The 17,371-nt window shown below is 51.8% G+C and overlaps 6 protein-coding genes across 6 annotated transcripts; 4 read left to right on the top strand and 2 right to left on the bottom strand.

The window, feature by feature from the left end:
- Nucleotides 1-1,015: 1,015 nt before the first annotated feature.
- On the top strand, nucleotides 1,016-2,879 carry Z517_12452 (uncharacterized protein; the record flags this gene model as incomplete). The annotated part of the gene is made up of 7 exons (XM_013422866.1): nucleotides 1,016-1,039; nucleotides 1,094-1,667; nucleotides 1,722-1,970; nucleotides 2,024-2,167; nucleotides 2,216-2,468; nucleotides 2,524-2,626; nucleotides 2,682-2,879. The coding sequence occupies 7 exons, from the start codon at nucleotides 1,016-1,018 to the stop codon at nucleotides 2,877-2,879; spliced, it is 1,545 nt and encodes a 514-aa protein (XP_013278320.1).
- Nucleotides 2,880-5,346: 2,467 nt separating this feature from the next.
- Z517_12451 (uncharacterized protein) lies at nucleotides 5,347-6,894 on the top strand (the record flags this gene model as incomplete). The annotated part of the gene is made up of 4 exons (XM_013422865.1): nucleotides 5,347-5,396; nucleotides 5,450-6,451; nucleotides 6,546-6,626; nucleotides 6,720-6,894. The coding sequence occupies 4 exons, from the start codon at nucleotides 5,347-5,349 to the stop codon at nucleotides 6,892-6,894; spliced, it is 1,308 nt and encodes a 435-aa protein (XP_013278319.1).
- Nucleotides 6,895-7,712: 818 nt separating this feature from the next.
- On the top strand, nucleotides 7,713-9,747 carry Z517_12450 (uncharacterized protein; the record flags this gene model as incomplete). The annotated part of the gene is made up of 3 exons (XM_013422864.1): nucleotides 7,713-8,372; nucleotides 8,424-9,565; nucleotides 9,621-9,747. 3 exons carry the CDS (start codon nucleotides 7,713-7,715, stop codon nucleotides 9,745-9,747), a joined length of 1,929 nt encoding a protein of 642 aa, XP_013278318.1.
- Nucleotides 9,748-10,977: 1,230 nt separating this feature from the next.
- Z517_12449 (uncharacterized protein) lies at nucleotides 10,978-11,445 on the top strand (the record flags this gene model as incomplete). Its single annotated transcript, XM_013422863.1, has 1 exon — nucleotides 10,978-11,445. One exon carries the CDS (start codon nucleotides 10,978-10,980, stop codon nucleotides 11,443-11,445), a length of 468 nt encoding a protein of 155 aa, XP_013278317.1.
- A 213-nt stretch (nucleotides 11,446-11,658) lies between these two features.
- Z517_12448 (uncharacterized protein) lies at nucleotides 11,659-13,731 on the bottom strand (the record flags this gene model as incomplete). The annotated part of the gene is made up of 1 exon (XM_013422862.1): nucleotides 11,659-13,731. The coding sequence occupies one exon, from the start codon at nucleotides 13,729-13,731 to the stop codon at nucleotides 11,659-11,661; it is 2,073 nt and encodes a 690-aa protein (XP_013278316.1).
- A 515-nt stretch (nucleotides 13,732-14,246) lies between these two features.
- On the bottom strand, nucleotides 14,247-15,938 carry Z517_12447 (uncharacterized protein; the record flags this gene model as incomplete). Its single annotated transcript, XM_013422861.1, has 1 exon — nucleotides 14,247-15,938. One exon carries the CDS (start codon nucleotides 15,936-15,938, stop codon nucleotides 14,247-14,249), a length of 1,692 nt encoding a protein of 563 aa, XP_013278315.1.
- Between the last annotated feature and the right edge of the window lie 1,433 nt (nucleotides 15,939-17,371).

Genomic DNA, 17,371 nt, shown 5'->3' with positions numbered 1-17,371 from the left:
CAGGAACTCAGGTGTCGGTGCGCGTTACAAGTACAAGTATACTTATAGTATTTATGTATAGGATAATGACCCAAACAATCTACATATTTGTTCATACAGAAAACCAATGGCTTCGAGTACTGCAACGGCTCGCAAACGGCGAATTTCCTCAGACCGCCACGGAGCCCCAGATTGCGGCCATCATATTCCGAAAGTCCAAGAGCACCGGAGAATAATGACCGGGGGTTTGCCACCCAGTGGTGGTCCTTTCCTCTCCTCCGCTGGGGTTTTCAGTGGGGTTTACAGTGCCGATCTAATTGGAAGGGCTTCTAACGAAAGGGGTTTTCCCACTCGGATGGAGGATACGATAGTTGACGGGGTTTTTTCAGTTTTCCCACCGGAACTTGGAGAACGGGACTAAAGGCAAGAGGCTAGAGAAGAGTAACTCTCAGGCTAATCAACCCCAGATTCCCAGCTTCCTCCTTCTCCTCGTCCCATGGGGTTATTTCGGTTTGTCCCGGACCACATGCACCCCGCATTATCCGGCCAGGAATCCTTCCGCAAAGTGGCGGCAAATTACACCTGGAATCTGGAGCCTGACAACAGGTGGTTCAAACCTCCCAGAAATGGTTTCCACTCTCCCGGGCGCACGTTCTTACCCACATGTACCCAAAAGTTTGGGGAAATGCCACTAAAGGAGCTGACCTGGCATCTTAGCAAGGCTGTATCCACACTGTCTCCTCCGGCCATTGGAGCGAAGATCATGAAGCGAGATGTCTAAGTTGAGGCCCCCATGGCCTCTTCGCTTGAGCATTGCTTGGTTTTTGGAGTACTCCTGAGTCTCGATCCTGGTTCTTAACCGAGACCCGAGGGTAGGGGCGAACTATTGCGTGGGGGAAAACAAGAGTGAAGATACAAGTATATCAGGGGATGCGTTGACTCCTCCACGGCTGACCGCGACTCTTCTCCCCTTGTAATCCGACCTATTGTCCCAAAGTACCGTCAAACACCGACTGAGAGTGACCGACTGACCACCATGATCTCACTCGTACAATTTGGGGTACAGAGCGAGCTCCTCTCACAATGGAGCACAAGCAGCTGACACACTCGACAGATTGTTTTATTCGTCGGCCTGGGGAGTATCACCTATGGCTACGGATCCAGCATCATTGCTACCACCACTGGACAACCCACCTTTATTTCCTACTTTGAGCTTGATACCAGATCCAACGCAGATGATCTTTTGGGGGCCATAAATGGTCTCTTCTCCGTGGGAGGCTTGTTTGGCTGCATCTCGTGCTTCTGGATTCCCGACAAATGGGGTCGCAAAAAAGCAATCATGTTTGCGTCTTTTACATCCATTGTTGGGAATGGCCTCGCCGCGGGGAGTGTGCACATCGCCATGTTTATCGTTGCCAGACTCATCACCGGCTTCTCCGTAGGAGCCCTGGTGAGTCTTGTTCCACTATACCAGAGCGAGATCTCCCCACCAAAGATTCGCGGTCTGCTTGTGGGCATGCACGGTACAGGCATCGCCACCGGCTATGTTGCTGCTAGCTGGATCGGCCTGGGTTTCTACTTTGTCAAAGCAAGTGGCACTCAATGGAGAATGCCCCTGGCAATCGGGGCGTTGTGGCCTCTCCTGCTTGCTGGTGGTGTGCTATTGATCCCAGAGTCTCCACGTTGGTGTAAGTTGCCTCGACAGATTTCAAACCCAAGTTTCGATACTGACGATACAAAAGTGTTGACCAAGGACCGTCCCGAGGATGCTCTCAAGGCGTTCAAGGCTTGCCGCACCGAGTCCGGGCCTCGCAATGACGAGCACGCTATTACCGAGGAATTCCATCTGTTGCATTCTCAGGTCATCGAGGAGTTGAAGGATCATGTGCCATTAAAGGAGTTCTTCACCAGACCAGCCCTCCGCAAGAGGTCCTGGATCGGCTGGTTGACCATGGTGGCGGGTCAATGTACCGGAACCATTGTTATCAACAGTGAGCAAGACTTCTCATCATGATCCATACTTCTATATTGACACGCGTCGCAGACTACGGACCTTTTCTCTACAGAAATCTTGGCTTCACCGTCGTCAACCAGCTTCTAATCCAGTGTGGCTGGATTACCGTGTGCCTTCTCGGCAATGCCTTCAACGCTGCAGTCATTGATTACTTTGGAAGAGTTCGAATGCTCGGTAGGTATCTCTGCTCCAGAATCCTTCCATTTGGCTGACCAGACCTAGTTTTTGGGCTCGCTGGAGATGTGATCGCCCTTGCTGGCGAGTGTGCTACGGTTGCTGTCTATCAACGAACGGGCTCAGAGGCAGCCGCCAAAGCAGCCGTGTTCTTCCTCTTCCTCCATATTGGATTCTACGGCTGGACGATTGACGCCAGCACGTACATCTATGCTACCGAGATCTTCCCCAACCCTCTACGGGCGCGCGGTATCGGAATTTCTTGTGCCGGTCTCTTCATGGCTATCATTGTCTTCACCAGGTGAGCTTCGGAGTCGAATTGACTGATGCCACCCTGGCTAACTTGGTTCGCCCAGTGCCGCACCCACCGCATTCAACACTATTGGATGGAAATACTATCTCGTCTTCACCATTCTCACCGCCATCAACACCGTTGTCATCTTCCTCTTCTTCCCAGAGGTACTTTTCTCTCAATCTCGTAACCATCAGAGAAGCCCCGCTAACTTTGACCTAGACCAAGGGTATGGCTCTCGAGGATGTTGCCGAAATCTTCGGCGACGGTATCGTCCTCACAGACACCCGCGAAGAACAGATTCATCAGCGCTTCAAGCAATCTCACTATCGTACTGAAGTCCTCGACGAGGTGACCCGCGACGAGCCAATTCAATTGGACATGAAAGAAGGCTCAACAAAGGTCGAACATATACCATGAAAAAGCCAGAACAACTAGGCCAAAAGCAAGGCGGCATGTTGAAAATGGTGAATAATTCCTGAATGTTCTCTTGGAAAAGGTGTATATCACAAACCACCCCAGATGTGTCTGTCGCAGCAAACCAGGGTCTATGCTACTAGGATTTTCAAATAGTGGGAATGATAGAAGCACGGATGAGGAGAAAGAGATATAACATCGTCAATATTCAGCGGGGGCAGCTGTAAAGCAAATACCCACACGGGTTTACACAGTGGCTGAGTTCATAGCTATTGCCAATGCTTTCCCGAAGCTCTGGGTAAATGAGATATGTTTTTCGACTCCGCTGTATTCTCCTATCTCCTTTGGTATTGGTATCCAGGTGTGATTCACGCGTCATCCAAGGCGCTTGGTTCGTGGAGGAGATATTCCGCCGGACCAACCTTTCACACCAACCACGTTCTCAAAGTATTGGCCACCACACTATAGACAAGAACCTCTGGTCTTCTTAATTATTGCTTGTTGAATGACGGCGACGCCACGAGTTCTGACCGCCATTGCCGATAATTCCTTCTCGACGTGTTGATGGTGGCCAACAACAAAACATGGGAGAGACTTAAGCGAGCCGCCACGCATAGAATCAGATTTGCCGGTATGTTCGAGGTACCTCGAATGTACCACGGTAAGCCGGTAGTATTTTCAACGTGACCATGGTCCTATTGGCTGTGTGTCTCCGGCTTCCACATGCCCACTTGTCTGCAGTACCGGTCTACCGAATAGCTCCCATGTCAGTCGTGGTACACGAGACCCAAGCAACCGTTGTTATCGTTACATCGATCCTACGGGAGCGGTGCGACTTGTCCATCTTTGTCGCCATCCTTTGGAGCCTTTTTCCATGGATGTATCATAGGAAAGTCGGAAATCCATGAGAGAAACGCTCTGCTCCAGATTAAGGATATTGGGCCTTTGCGCATCAAGAAATCATCAAATCGTCCCCAAGATTACGCAATTTATCAGAACTATTGGACGAGAATTTATTCCAAGGCTTACAATGAGCCGGTCACTCTGACTAGCAACTTCTACAGCCGCCACGAGGTGCCAGTTACTCTCACTTTCCCCAGGTACCTTATTGCGGATCTTCTGGGCTTTTCTAACAGAGTTCACTGACACATTCCAAGATTCCATGTCTCGGAACGATAACCAACTATCCTTATAACACAACCGGGATTTGACCGCCGTCTCAGTTACACGGGCAGCTTGCCAATGTTTTGTCTCGGTCTTTGCCGGCCACCGTGAGCAGCGACAGAACCAAGTCTATCCCGAGCTCCCCAGGCCATCAGGCATCACTAGGTTCTACAGTGGCAGGGCAGAGACACAAAATATTGAGACAATCAATTTCATGAAAGACCGGTCCAAGACACAAAGCTTAATGAAGTGGGCAGCAAGACTCAACTGATCTCGTTTGTTGTACCCTGGCTTGCCTGACTCTCACCCGGAATCCCGCATCTGCCAGCTATTGTCCATCTGCACGCTTCTATTCGCACTCATCACCTTGTTACCGTTCGATTCTGGAGGCAATCATTTCCGCTTCTCTTCATCTTGGAAGTCCAGCTGAGCAGGGTTCTGAGATTTTACGGATCAGCAGGCTGTTAGAGACCAGAACCTGGCTTCTCGACCTGCTCTCACAGCTGCGGGGATTCTATCGTAACGGTGAAGCCCTGTCAGCGTCGTGCTGCACCTGAACCTATTTTGGGTTACGAGGCAGAAGCAGGTGTCCGTCTAGATCAGCACTTTCTCTCCCTTCGAGCCAAATATTGCGATGCATTTGTGACTATCGCCATACATCTGGGCGTTCTAACCATGGTCTTTTGGACCTTCAATCAGTACTCGGAGTCTCTCTGCAGCATCTGTGGCAGCAGCAATGAAAATCTCACCGAATCCGTGATGGCATAGTCGAACAGTACACGGAAGCTCTCGACTTACGGCCAGCGCCCAGCTGAAATTGGGTATATCTTTACCTACCTGGTCATGCGGTGCGACAATGCCTGAGTACCGGCATGTTCGACGCACAACCGCAATGACGGTATTCCTGCAGCTCCGGTGAACTGTCTTGACGAGATATCGCCACATCTGGTGAAATTCAATCTCACTTTTCAGCGGTATCCCTTGCGTTTCTCATACTCGCTTGCATAATATTGGTCTAATCCTCAATCACACCTGCAGTCGGTGTAGGCGAGCCATTGATGCTGTGAAATGTGTTGCTTAATGACCGCCCACAAACAGGCGAAAATGCTACACAGAATCAGGAACCAGTGAACCATGGTCTGTGCCTGCTGGTAGAGGAGGCTAGACCGTCGTCCTCACGAAGTTATAAGTATCAGCAAGTTCCCAAGAGATTATGCCCCGAGCAGCTCGACAGGATTCATTCCGTCTTCCACTCGTTTCAAATCCCAGTGAACACGGCCCCGAGGCTTCTCGAATCTCGTCCACCATGTATCGTGGTCTTGTGGAATCGGCTTTATTGGCCAGCTCTGCCTTGAGGTATAGTGATTGACCCTACAATCCGCAAAACCAGCAAACTCAGTCATATCTAGCATCTTTGTTGCCGCCAACCCGGTCCTCCCTCGCGGTGACTCTTCGACTGGCTGGGGCACATCCTCCGGCTGGGGATATGGCTCTGGCGTTGGCAGCACACCGGTTGGAGGGTGTTCCGCAGGGCCTACTACCACCTTGACTATCACGTTGCCCGGCGGTCCAAGCTCTTGCCCAGCTCTCCCGCCTCCATCGACCATCACTGTGAGCACTTGTCCCGGAACCACCCCCGTGGGCGGAGTGTCTGGTTGCTCGACCTTGCCTCCGTCTACAATCACGGTAACAACCGGAAGCCAATGCCCTCCCACCACGCCAGTTGGTCCAGGGAATTCTTGTCCCACAGGTCCCCCAACCACGGTCACAGTGACTGCCGGGCAGAACTGCCCTCCGCCGTCCCCTGGCACTACCACAACCCTCACGGTGACCAGCCCAGGAACTTGTCCGACCTGCCCACCACCCAGCTCTCCAGTTGGCCCCTGCGCCACATCGACCGTGGTAAGCACACTGATCTCGACCACGACAGTTGGTGGTGGAGTCTCAACAACTACAGTCGTCATTCCAGCCCGGACCGTCACCGAGACCACCACTGTTGTGTCCACGATTCCCGGTCCTGGACAGACTACTACCGTTGTCTCCACCGTTCCAGGTCCAGTCCAGACAACCACCATTGTTTCTACCGTTCCGGGACCAGGTCATACAACCACTGTTATCTCTACGGTGCCGGGTCCAGGTCAGACTACCACTGTTGTCTCCACAGTGCGCGGTCCTGCAGAGACGACGACTGTCGTTTCCACTGTTCAAGTTCCAGCGTCAACCACCACTGTCGTTTCGACGATACCAGGCCCTGTTCAGACTGTCACCACGACCGAGGTCGGCCCAGGACAGACAATTACAGCCACCGTCACGAGCACTCTTACCGTGCCCAATGGACCACCATCTACCGTGACGACCACCGTAACCCAGCCTGGCGGCCCTGGGCAAACGGTCACCATTCCTGGGCCCACGTGAGTCTCATCTTGCTGAGGGCCACAACTTGCGATCGAGAGAGTCAACAGTACGGCTCCCATAGACATCTTCGGAGGCTGACGATAATGTTAGGACTACTGAGAAGTGCACCGACGTCGGTCCCGGTCAGACCATCACTGTTCCCGGACCTACTGTAACCACCGGACCTACCACGTAAGTCCCCCTTTGCCTTCGGGCTCTATCACTGCTGGACGGGTTGTTCTAGTTCGACGTCGTTGGACTTGAGAAGGCTAACAACACCTGTAGTACCGTCACCACCACGGAGAAATGCACCAACGTTGGACCAGGGGGCACCTCCACCTGCGCTACAGTCACCAAATGGTCGACGATCGGAGGGGGATACGGTGGAGACTACTCAACTGTGTCTGCCGCCTCGACTACTACGGGCTGGGGCCAGAGCGGGTGGAAACGACACTGGTAACATTGACGAATGAATGTAGACATGTCCAGGATGAACATTCGGATGAGCTGCTACGAAAAGGATAACGGATAGGACCCTTCCTCAGGACAATGACTCCCACTCTTGTCACTCTTTGATTGTCGAGGCAGGTTGAACAGAGTGGTGGAACAACATAACACAGAGGAAATAATGCGAATGAGAAAGATCTTTGACTACATCAATCCTGTTGATGGGAAAGAAATCGTCCCAGCGTACTGATTCCGATTCCTTTCTGGCCTTTTCCGCTGTCAAATCCTTGATTTATGACCCTTATCTACCCTGTGTCCGTAGCGCTGGAAGAGGTGGTCGAGGTTGGAGGCTTCACGAGACTATATAATGGAGAGATGAGAATGAGGACAAACATGGGAATCAAGACTCGTTCGAGCCGTATCTCCTGATGCACAGGATTACGAACAGACAAACTCGCCGGGGCCGGTCTTGGCAAGTATGACATGTTTTACGCATATGGGCGAAAATGTGATTGGAGGGGCGACAACTGCGGCCCAAATTTTCTACCATGCCACCATGCGCCTCTCAAACCTTGCCAACAAAACCCCCTCCACCAGTCTGAAAAGACATCTTAAGTCTTTTCTTTCTCTATTGTCTTCTTTTCTGGCTCGGACTCTATAATCCAAGTCCAACGTGCTACAAGTGCTGTCCAACCCCGACGAATAGATTTCGTCCAAGACGCAGCCTCCGTCCTTTCGGTTGTTGATCGATTTCCACCCCACCAAAAAGCCTGATCCTCGTCGCTGAGGCTGCGTTCCTAATCACCTTTTCCGCACACACATCCTTCAATTATGCCCGTCTCCGCTTCCAAAGCCGCCCGCCTGGCCAAGAAGGCCGAGAAGGCTGCTGAAAAGGGTGACAAACCCGAAAAAAAGACCGTCGCCTCCAGGTTGTCCTCCAAGGCGAATTCCAAGAATCCTTCAACAAACGGCTCGAAAGCCTCGTCAGTTGCCGGTGATGACGATCCCCCTATGCTCGACGAGGATGAGGAAGATGCACCCGCCACAAGCGCCGACAAGATGGACAAGGTCAAGAAACTGACTGAACAAATGGACAAACACGGTCTCTCCGACCGGGTCACGACTGGTGTGCTAGCCTCCCAGGAAGCCAGCCGGGACGTCAAGATCACTTCCGCCTCTCTAGTGTTCCACGGTAAAGTGCTTATCACGGATTCCACCATCGAAGTCAATTTTGGCCGCCGATACGGTCTGCTCGGAGAGAACGGCTGTGGCAAGTCAACCCTGCTAAAGGCTATCGATAAGCGAGAATTTCCTTTTCCGGAACATGTTGACATCTACCTGCTGAATGAAGGCGCCCCTCCCACTGACCTTGGGGCTCTCGAGTGGGTGATTAAAGAGGCGGAGAAGGAAGTCAAACGACTTGACGACCTTGCCGAGGAGATCCTGGAAAAGGAAGGCCCAGAGAGTTCCACACTGCTCGAAATCTATGAGGTAAGTTCACAGGGACGACATCAAAATCCACCACTGCTAACATCTCAATAGCGTGCAGAGGCAATGGACCCTAGCACGTTCGAAGTTCGAGCCTCGCTTATCCTGACCGGTTTGGGTTTCAACAAGAAGACCATTCACAAAAAGACCAAAGATATGTCCGGTGGTTGGAGAATGCGAGTGGCGCTGGCCAGAGCTCTCTTCGTCAAGCCATCCCTCCTCCTTCTGGACGACCCGACGGCTCATCTTGACCTCGAGGCGTGTGTGTGGTTGGAGGAATACCTCAAGAAGTGGGATAAGACCTTGATCCTGGTTTCACACTCGATGGATTTCCTGAACGGCGTCTGCACAAACATGATTGATATGCGGCAAAAGAAGTTACTTTATTATGGTGGCAACTACGATTCCTACATCAAGACCCGGACGGAACAAGAGACCAATCAACAAAAGGCATACCTCAAGCAACAAGAAGAAATTGCACACATCAAAAAATTCATTGCCTCTGCCGGTACATATGCTAATTTGGTCCGACAAGCCAAATCAAGGCAGAAGATCTTGGACAAAATGGAAGCAGACGGATTCATCCAACCAGTCGTTCAAGATCGAGTGTTCACATTCAGATTTGCTGATGTTGAAAAACTGCCTCCTCCGGTTCTCTCTTTTGACGATGTCACATTCAGCTATTCCGGGAAGGCTGAAGACAATCTGTACGAGCACCTCGATCTTGGAGTGGACATGGACAGCAGAATGGCCCTTGTGGGACCCAACGGTGTGGGTAAATCGACGTTGCTGCGTATCATGACTGGCAAACTCTCCCCGACTGGCGGCTCGGTCAGCAGACACACCCACCTGAAGCTGGGACTTTATTCACAGCACTCGGCGGATCAGCTCGACTTGACCAAATCAGCACTCGACTTCGTGCGAGACAAGTACTCCTCCACATCCCAAGACTACCAATACTGGCGCCAACAGCTCGGCCGCTATGGTCTTTCCGGTGACGCTCAGACTGCTTTGATGGGCACACTTTCCGAGGGCCAGAGATCTCGAGTGGTTTTTGCTCTCTTGGCCATTGAGGGCCCCAACATGCTCCTGCTTGACGAACCTACCAACGGTCTCGATATTCCAACGATTGATTCTTTGGCTGACGCTATCAATGCCTTTTCCGGCGGTGTCGTAGTTGTCTCTCACGATTTCAGGTATGTTTCCACCACCGAGAGATTAGACTTGAGGACCAGGCTGACTATTTGACAGGTTGCTTGACAAAATCGCCAAAGACATCATGGTGTGCGAAAACAAGACTGTCCGACGATGGGACGGGTCGATTGGCGAATACAAAAATTACCTTCGCAAAAAGATGGTGTCGATGGGACAAGTTTGAATTTCCAAAGCCGCACGAACCGTGGCCCTCCTTCTCACGTCTGGCACTCTTCTGCAAGCGTGAGGACAGGCATTATGGTGTTTGCTTTAGATTGATGGTTGGGTTACGACGTGGCTTCTGAGCCACCTTGTGGGTCTTCATGATTGATGCACCTCATGTTTTGTGTTCGAGCAGAGAAAAGACCATGTGGCACTGCAGGCGTCAGATGGATAGATGGACTTGGTTTGGGATATTTTGACTGACGACGGGAGGAAATGAAGCACGGAACATGATGGACATGATGCTTCCGCGCACCATGTTCTGGATTCCACTGTTGTGTCCGCTTGATGACGATGACGGGGACTTGCGGTCATGACACCGGCATAGCATGGGAGAGACGGCCGGCCGATGGATGTTCATGACTGATGAGGCCGGCACATGATTGTGAACCTCTTCCATGTGTTCTCCACCTCTGATTTCTTGCCCGTTGCTTCAGCCAAATGCATTGCGATAGAGCTCGTCGCTTAATGAGACATAGACCTAAGTTGAATGGCAAAGTATCTTACGAGACACACGGTCACTGTCCACGCCACAAAACTTCCCCACCTTGCTGCTTACACGTGCGTTGATGCTCCATATCATGATCGAGGCACACGCGTCGAGATGAGGAGAACTGGTCACTGACTGGTTAAGTATATGAACACGAGACGGCGTCGACTCCGCATCTCATCTTCATCTACCCCGTCTGCTTGACGCAAGACGACCACCCCGATCAATACCGGAGGTACATAGATTTGATGCACCTTTGAATTTCAATTGCACCCCCCATCTATTTGGGCAATTCCCTCCCTAGCTGCTCGCTCTCTATCTACCCATTTCGATTTGCACCTGGTCAGTCTACGAGGTCTTCATCGGAGATATAGAGAAACCATGTCAACCCCTAGCGGGAGCGAGAAGCAAAACCCGCGCCCAGTTCATGTGACGAGGGCAGATCAGGTCAAGACAGGGCATGGACAGACGGACGGGATGATCCGACAGGTATGTTGCACAGGCATTTAACTCAATACCTGGCTTTAGGGGGGACTGTTCGGTTCGTGACGAGACAAAACAACGAGAGTCACTTTTCTGTACGTGGATTGGACATAGACAACACACCAAGAGAGCGATCTCCGTTGCTGTCGCCATTGGCGAAGAAATGCAAAGACCACCATAACTCTTTTCCCGAGTGAAGAGAGGACATCGACGCACGAGATGACTCGCCACATCCCCTTTATTCTCCCCTCTGGGACCGTCTCGAGTTCCAGAAGTCCCATTTCAGACCCATCCCATTCTCGCCGTCGTTATGGGAGCCGCTCACTGACTCTGGCGCACACACAGTCCGCGATTGTCGAGCTATCCCCATCCATTTGCGGCACGCTGATGCGCGCACAACCACACTCCGCCTCAGCGGTGCACCATCACGGCACCCAAGACACCATCGTCTACGCAGTGAGTGGCTACGGCTCCCTTGTATCGTCGTCTGGCAAGAGCAAAGATGGTCCGTTTGGAGATGTCAGGCAGGATCTCAAGCCGGGAGACTGGGCCCTGATCCCGGCATACAGGGAACATCAGGAGGTCAACGACGGCGACGAAGAAGTTGTCTGGGTCATTGTCAGGGCGCCGGAAGGAGTTCCTATCGTCGAGAACTTGAAGGGCTGGGGTGGAAGCTTGGAGACCTAGTGGTTGGCTGGTAGGTAGGGGAGGGCAGGTATACCACAGCCATGGGCTGGGCAAACAGACAACGCGGAAAGCTACAATATACCGATATCGTCTGTGGTAGAGACGCTAGCCCGTGAGAGGTTGGTCCAAGGCTTCAACCAGCATATGTTTAGGCTGTCCTTCCAAAAAATATTGGCGGACCACCTGCTCGACCGAGTGTGAGCACACGAAAGCTCAGTCCTCATCTTCATCGTGGCTTGCTTGGTCCCCGTCAGCGTCCTCTTCGTCCTCTTCCTCGTCTTCATCAAGGTCATCGTCCTCGTCATCCTGTTCGTCCGACTCTTCTGCATCGCCACCGACTATTCCGTCCCAGCCGGCTTCGTCAACTTCTACCTCTCCTTTCAGATCCCATCGATCACCTTGCGCTGCCTGGCTCACATACTTGACAAACCTCAGCGTGCCCTTGTCCCTAAGCACCATACTGAACTTATTCCAACCAGGGGAGCTCGCAAACAGGATGCCATCATCCTCATCATCTGTGGCTTTGTAGATTGCAGGATCGTGGGCAGGCTTCTTGCCGACATTGGGTAGGGACTTCGAGTCATCTTCATTTGGCAATCCGTCTTCCTCTTCGTCACCCGCCATGTAGACTTCTTCACCACCGAACTCGATCCCAGATACCGAGGAGACTTGAATCTTCTCGGTTGTAGCAGCGTTGCCATTGGCTTGCTTTTGGACCTTCGCGGTTGTCGGCTTGCTATCGTCTTCGTCGTCCGCGCCTCCATCTCTTTCCCACCCTTCGCTGGAAGTGATGGAAATCGTGAATTCCAAGCGGGGCGTTTCGCCTTGGTAAGGGTTTGCAAGTGCATAATCCTTTCCTCTTCGAAATCTACGGGCGATCGCGCTCTGGCGGATGAGACTCTTTGTCTTGAGTCCTGTCACAAGTGCAAGCCACTTCTTGAATGCATGCGAGTGAATCAGATCAGCCAGGATTCGGGAGATGGGGCAGTGGTCGCGGTGCAAGGCCTCTGCAGTCTGCAGGTACGCATAGCGTTGTTTATGTGGTGGTCGAGCAATTCTCCAAGTAGAAGGGTGGTGATCTCTCGATGACTCTGGGATCGCATGCTTTTCTTCACTTTCCACCTTATGCACATAATCCTTCAACTCGGCTGCGAATCGCGCATTGAAAAACTCCTCTAGTTGAAGCACTGACATGTCGACGAATGAGGACGCGAACTGCTCAATCATATCTGGAGTCAGATAACTTGGTGTCATATAATGTAGCAAGAACGTCAAGTCTTGCTCAGTGAGTATTGTATCATCGGTGTCAAGATCGTCGCCTGGGTCAATCTCCCGCGCCGCAGCCCGACTATCCATGACAGTACGCGGCTCGTCGAAGTGACGGAACACCAGTCGAGGCTCGTCAAACTCATTCGAGGTGCTCTTCAGCTGCGCGAGGCTGGATTTCTGAGCCTGCTCTTGTTCCATGCCTTGTTCAAAGCCATCCTCGCCCTCTTGTGGTATGTGGTACCAGCCGCTGATTGCCATACGGATTCTGCCTCCATCTTCTTCCAGGTTTTGTGAGTGGTAGACTTCTTCCACGTCGTGATAACTCTCGCCAGGCCGAACGGCGAAGAAACTCAATTGGCCGAAGGAGGGTGGAATGTTCAAACTATGTTCAGCGAGAGGGACTTTCACTTGCTCTCCAGCTTTGTTTCTTTTGATCTCCGTGGGATACAGTCTGAGGCCGCCACCCCATTCAGGTTGCCAGGGATGATCTGGATCTGTCAAATACAAGATGTAGCTGACTCTTCGACTCCCAATCACATCATCATGGCACAGCAAATAACTTCCTGGTGTGTAGACGTTGACCGCCATGTCGGTTTTTGTGCCCGACACTTTCCCAGCGCCCGTGACGGCAGACACCCATTCTCGAAATTCTGAGCTATAGAGAGCATCTCTCAGGCGGACTAGGCTGGGCAGGTGTTTGAGGGACTCGGCATCAAGATTGGAGAGGTTTGCGAGGTCACCGGATTGGTGAATGCGGTAAATGTCTGTCTCCTTCAGGGTGAAATGGATATGAGTGGTGATTTCCTGCCGCACGGAGCGGAGGAGAGGTTCTTGGATCAATGAGGATACAACGGCATGCGGGTAAGGCTTCGACGATCGGTAAGATTCGCGGAACGCTTCTCGAGTGTCAGGCTCGAAGAGATCTGATCGAAAGGTAGACTGAATGTCGCTGTCATCGGTAGATATGACACGCCTCTTCGGAGAGGAATCCCCATCCTCGGGTGCTTTACGTTTCATTGTAAAAATAGACAAATCGAGGTTCCAGCAATGTTGTCAGCCCAAAATACAAGTACGGAGGTGTGATCAATATCCCGCAAATATTGTGTCAGTGCGCGGTGAGAGTGCTTGCGGAGTTTGCTCAGGCCACTTGCAACTTTTTTTTTCTTCCCCCGCAACATCAGACCTGGCCAATTATCGTTCCAGACTATCGGCGGCAAGGGCCGTATACTTAACAATGGCACGAATGGATATCAACTCGGGGAAACATGCATTATAATATTCCATGGCAACCGTGCCAACATTTTGTCCAAGATTAAACATGCATGCATGATTTCATGGCGATGGCCATTTCCCACGACGCCAGAATATCTCCTCTGGGTATCCTAACATAGAATGCGCTCAAAGTGCTCATTATTCGTAACCATGCCAAAATAGAGAGCGGCGCTGAGCTCCATATTTATCATGAATTGCCTGTAGATCATGAAAGTTGTATTCTCCAGATGCTTCAAATGATTGAAATAGCCGCAGGGAGCTCAGAGCGTCGTCTTCCATTTGTCCTTGTCTTTGCCAACCCTGCCAAAAGGCTTATGAAACTTGATCTTTGTGTTTGGCACAGACTTCATGATTTGAGGTTCTAATGCCGCTGGGACAGTCGTCTCTTTCGACCCCCACGGCGTTGTATCGTCGTCAAAAAGCATGCTTGCCCTCAAACCCAGCCGGTCCCGAGAGCTGTCCGGCCGTTTCTCTAGGTCTTGTTGAATCCGCGATCGACTCGAGTCCCGGGACTGTCCTGTTGCATCATCGGGTAAAACCAGCTCTCGAGCCTCTCCAGCCAAGAAAGCGTCATTGAGCTTCGTTCCTGATTTCTTCTTCCCAGCAGTTAGGGGACTCAATAGATCGGATCCAGAGGAAGACAAGGCCACCAGTAGATTGGTCATGTCATCGGCACCCCGTCCCACTGGGGGTTGCAGCTCGAGGCGCGGTGGAGCGGTTGGAGACACATCTTGGGGACGTGCGGGTGACGAGGTCAGGTATGGCAGAAAAGCTGCGGTGTGGGGTCTATATTGAGACTCCGGAGGCTGCATCCCAGCATCGGCATAACGAGCACTATTTTCGACAGAAATGTCGGTAGACAGCTTGCAGGAACCCTCCTCTCCGCCTTGGCCTCGAGTGATAGCATGAGGATTGAGCAACCCGTATTCCCTCGTCGTCGTTGCTGCAAATGTTGCACAACTGGCAGGCGGTTGATCCATGCTTGAGGGAGTTCGAGGCTCCCGTGTCAGATCTTGGGTATGTGAATAATGAGATCTTGTACTGGCCAAACCAGATCCACGACAAGGATTGGAAGGCATGTCGGAAACACTTTCAGCCAGACTAAATGCGGATGACGATGTGAGTGGAGGGGAAAAGATCGAGGCGTCGGTTCTTTGCTGCGACGCCAGATCCTGAGACGAGTTGGTTGAACGAGTGTAAAACCTCGTGCGGGAAGAGGCTCCCTGGGAGCCAATTGAGCTGGCAGGGGCACCAAAAGAGGAACCGGTTGTTGAGCTCGAGTTTCGGCTTCCCACGTTCGTGCGGCTTTTGTCTTTCCCATTGTCACTGCGAGCCTTGGAGTTTGTGAAGAGAGAAGATTCTTTCCTATTTCGTTCCTTGTCTTTTTCCTTCTCTCTCCGTTCCCTTCGTTTTACGCTCTCTGGGATTCCATCCCATTTTGAGTTAACCTTGGGGACAAACTCGGGCATCTTTTCCAACCTCACATTGGGAACCTTGGTGGCGCTTGTTGACCCATGTTGGGCAATCATCTGAGTTGCGACTTGGTTCAAGGCAATTTGAGTTGGCTCTCGAACTTGGAAGAGGCCACCTAGGATGGAGGGCTTCTTCTGTGGCATTGAACTAGATTTGCGACGTGTCTCTTGCGGGATTTGAGGAGCCTTGTTTGCTTGGCTGGTCAGAGCCGCTTTCTGGACCTCCTTCTGAGCCGCTTCCTTCTGGGCCGCTTCTCGAAGCTCGCGGATAGTAAGACGTGGCCTAGGTTGCTTGGATTCCGCATCTTGATCAGGCTGACCGGCCATCTTGTCTTTATGTTCCCGTGATGTGATGTCTGAGGTGTGATATTGGTTCGGACCACTCAGATCGCGCAAGGGCGAAAGATCATGGTATAACAGACCATTGGTTATGTCTTGTTGAGTCTCTATCTTTTGGATGCTCGATGCACTTGCTGGCATGACCACGACGATGTGGCCAGACGGTGGTAGAGGCACAGGTCGTAGAACTGATTAACATGACATGGCAATGACCGAAGGAGTGGCAGTCCCAGCCAGCGGCTTGTGCACGGGATCTTAGTACGATTCCCTTCGGTGCAAGAGACGTGGTGGGCTGGATATTCTTGAGTCGGACCTGAGTACTTCGCTCTGGACGTCGCGCACATGAGAGGATTCAGAGGGCCTGAGCCTATGCATTAGCGAGCACACCAGGTGAGGGCAAACCCTGGAGGCACAAGGAACTTTATCGAACCAGGAGATCCAGGACACAAAATGAGTATGGAGGATATCCAGGTGAACGAGAATGGAGCGTTACGACGCAGGATGCAAGAGGAAGCTAGATCGTTGGATTTCCCCGTTAACCTAGAGATCATCCTGGATCGTCGATGGTAGATTGGGCAAGACTCGGAAGGGGGTCTTCGGTGGCGGGCTTGGATCGACCTCTGCCACCCTCAGCCAGGGATTGAGCTGAGAGGCGGCTCTGACCGTGGGGAAAGTAAATGCACATCATGGGCAAATGTAGGTGGAGGCTAGGGTTAAGGCAAAACAAAGCCACGATGCAAGGATCTAAAAGAGCAGGTACGAGTACGTGTGGAGCTGCAACGGGAAAACGTGGTGTTCGATTCTCAACAAGGCGGATGACACATGCAGCCAGCAGAAGGGGGAAATAAAGATCGATGATCAGTACAAGCACAAAGTCAAACAAAGTCAAACAAAGTCAAACAAAGTCAAACAGAATCAAGAGTGGTTGGCTACCGTTGATTATGATCTCCAAGGGTGTTCTTGCTAGATTCTGCCACCTGTGAGGGAGCGAGAGGGAGCGGGGAGCTTGTGTTCGGGGTCTGATCCTGGGCTTCATTATTGGCTAGAAACAACGTAAAAAGGCCCTGCGGTGCCTGGAAACAGAGAATACATATGCCCTTTTCCATCCCCCTTTTCTCGCTACGGTTGCGATTTTCGAAGCTCCGCATGCCGAGAGAACCAGTGACCTTCAACCTCTTTTTCCCGTCCTCGGCGACTTTCACTGAAATGGCGATACTCGATATTTGTCGCTTTGTTCTAGTGGTCCGAGCTACTAATTCCATTCCGACTAATAGAATCTACCCGAACCGTAGTTCTGTGATGGGACACCAGACCACCACAGAGGATTTTTCTCCCTCTGGCAAACGACAACTTCCTTCCTACCATATCCCCTGCGATTGTCTGCTGTCTCGGCGTCTGGCATTTATGCGGGAAATGACCCGAAAGAGGATGACAGGTTGTGGAATCAACCAGCAACGACTCCACCAGGTGGTTTGACAGGGACGCCATTCACAAGTCACAGAAGGGAAGTCTATTAGTCAATCCAACCACGCACCCGTCCAATGAAGCGCTGTTCCTCGCACGCTCATCACTTC

Source organism: Fonsecaea pedrosoi, assembly GCF_000835455.1.
Source record: "Fonsecaea pedrosoi CBS 271.37 unplaced genomic scaffold supercont1.9, whole genome shotgun sequence".
In the NCBI taxonomy this organism is placed as follows: domain Eukaryota; kingdom Fungi; phylum Ascomycota; class Eurotiomycetes; order Chaetothyriales; family Herpotrichiellaceae; genus Fonsecaea; species Fonsecaea pedrosoi.
Note: the sequence above shows the minus strand (reverse complement) of the source record. Positions and strands in the feature narration are given on the sequence as shown.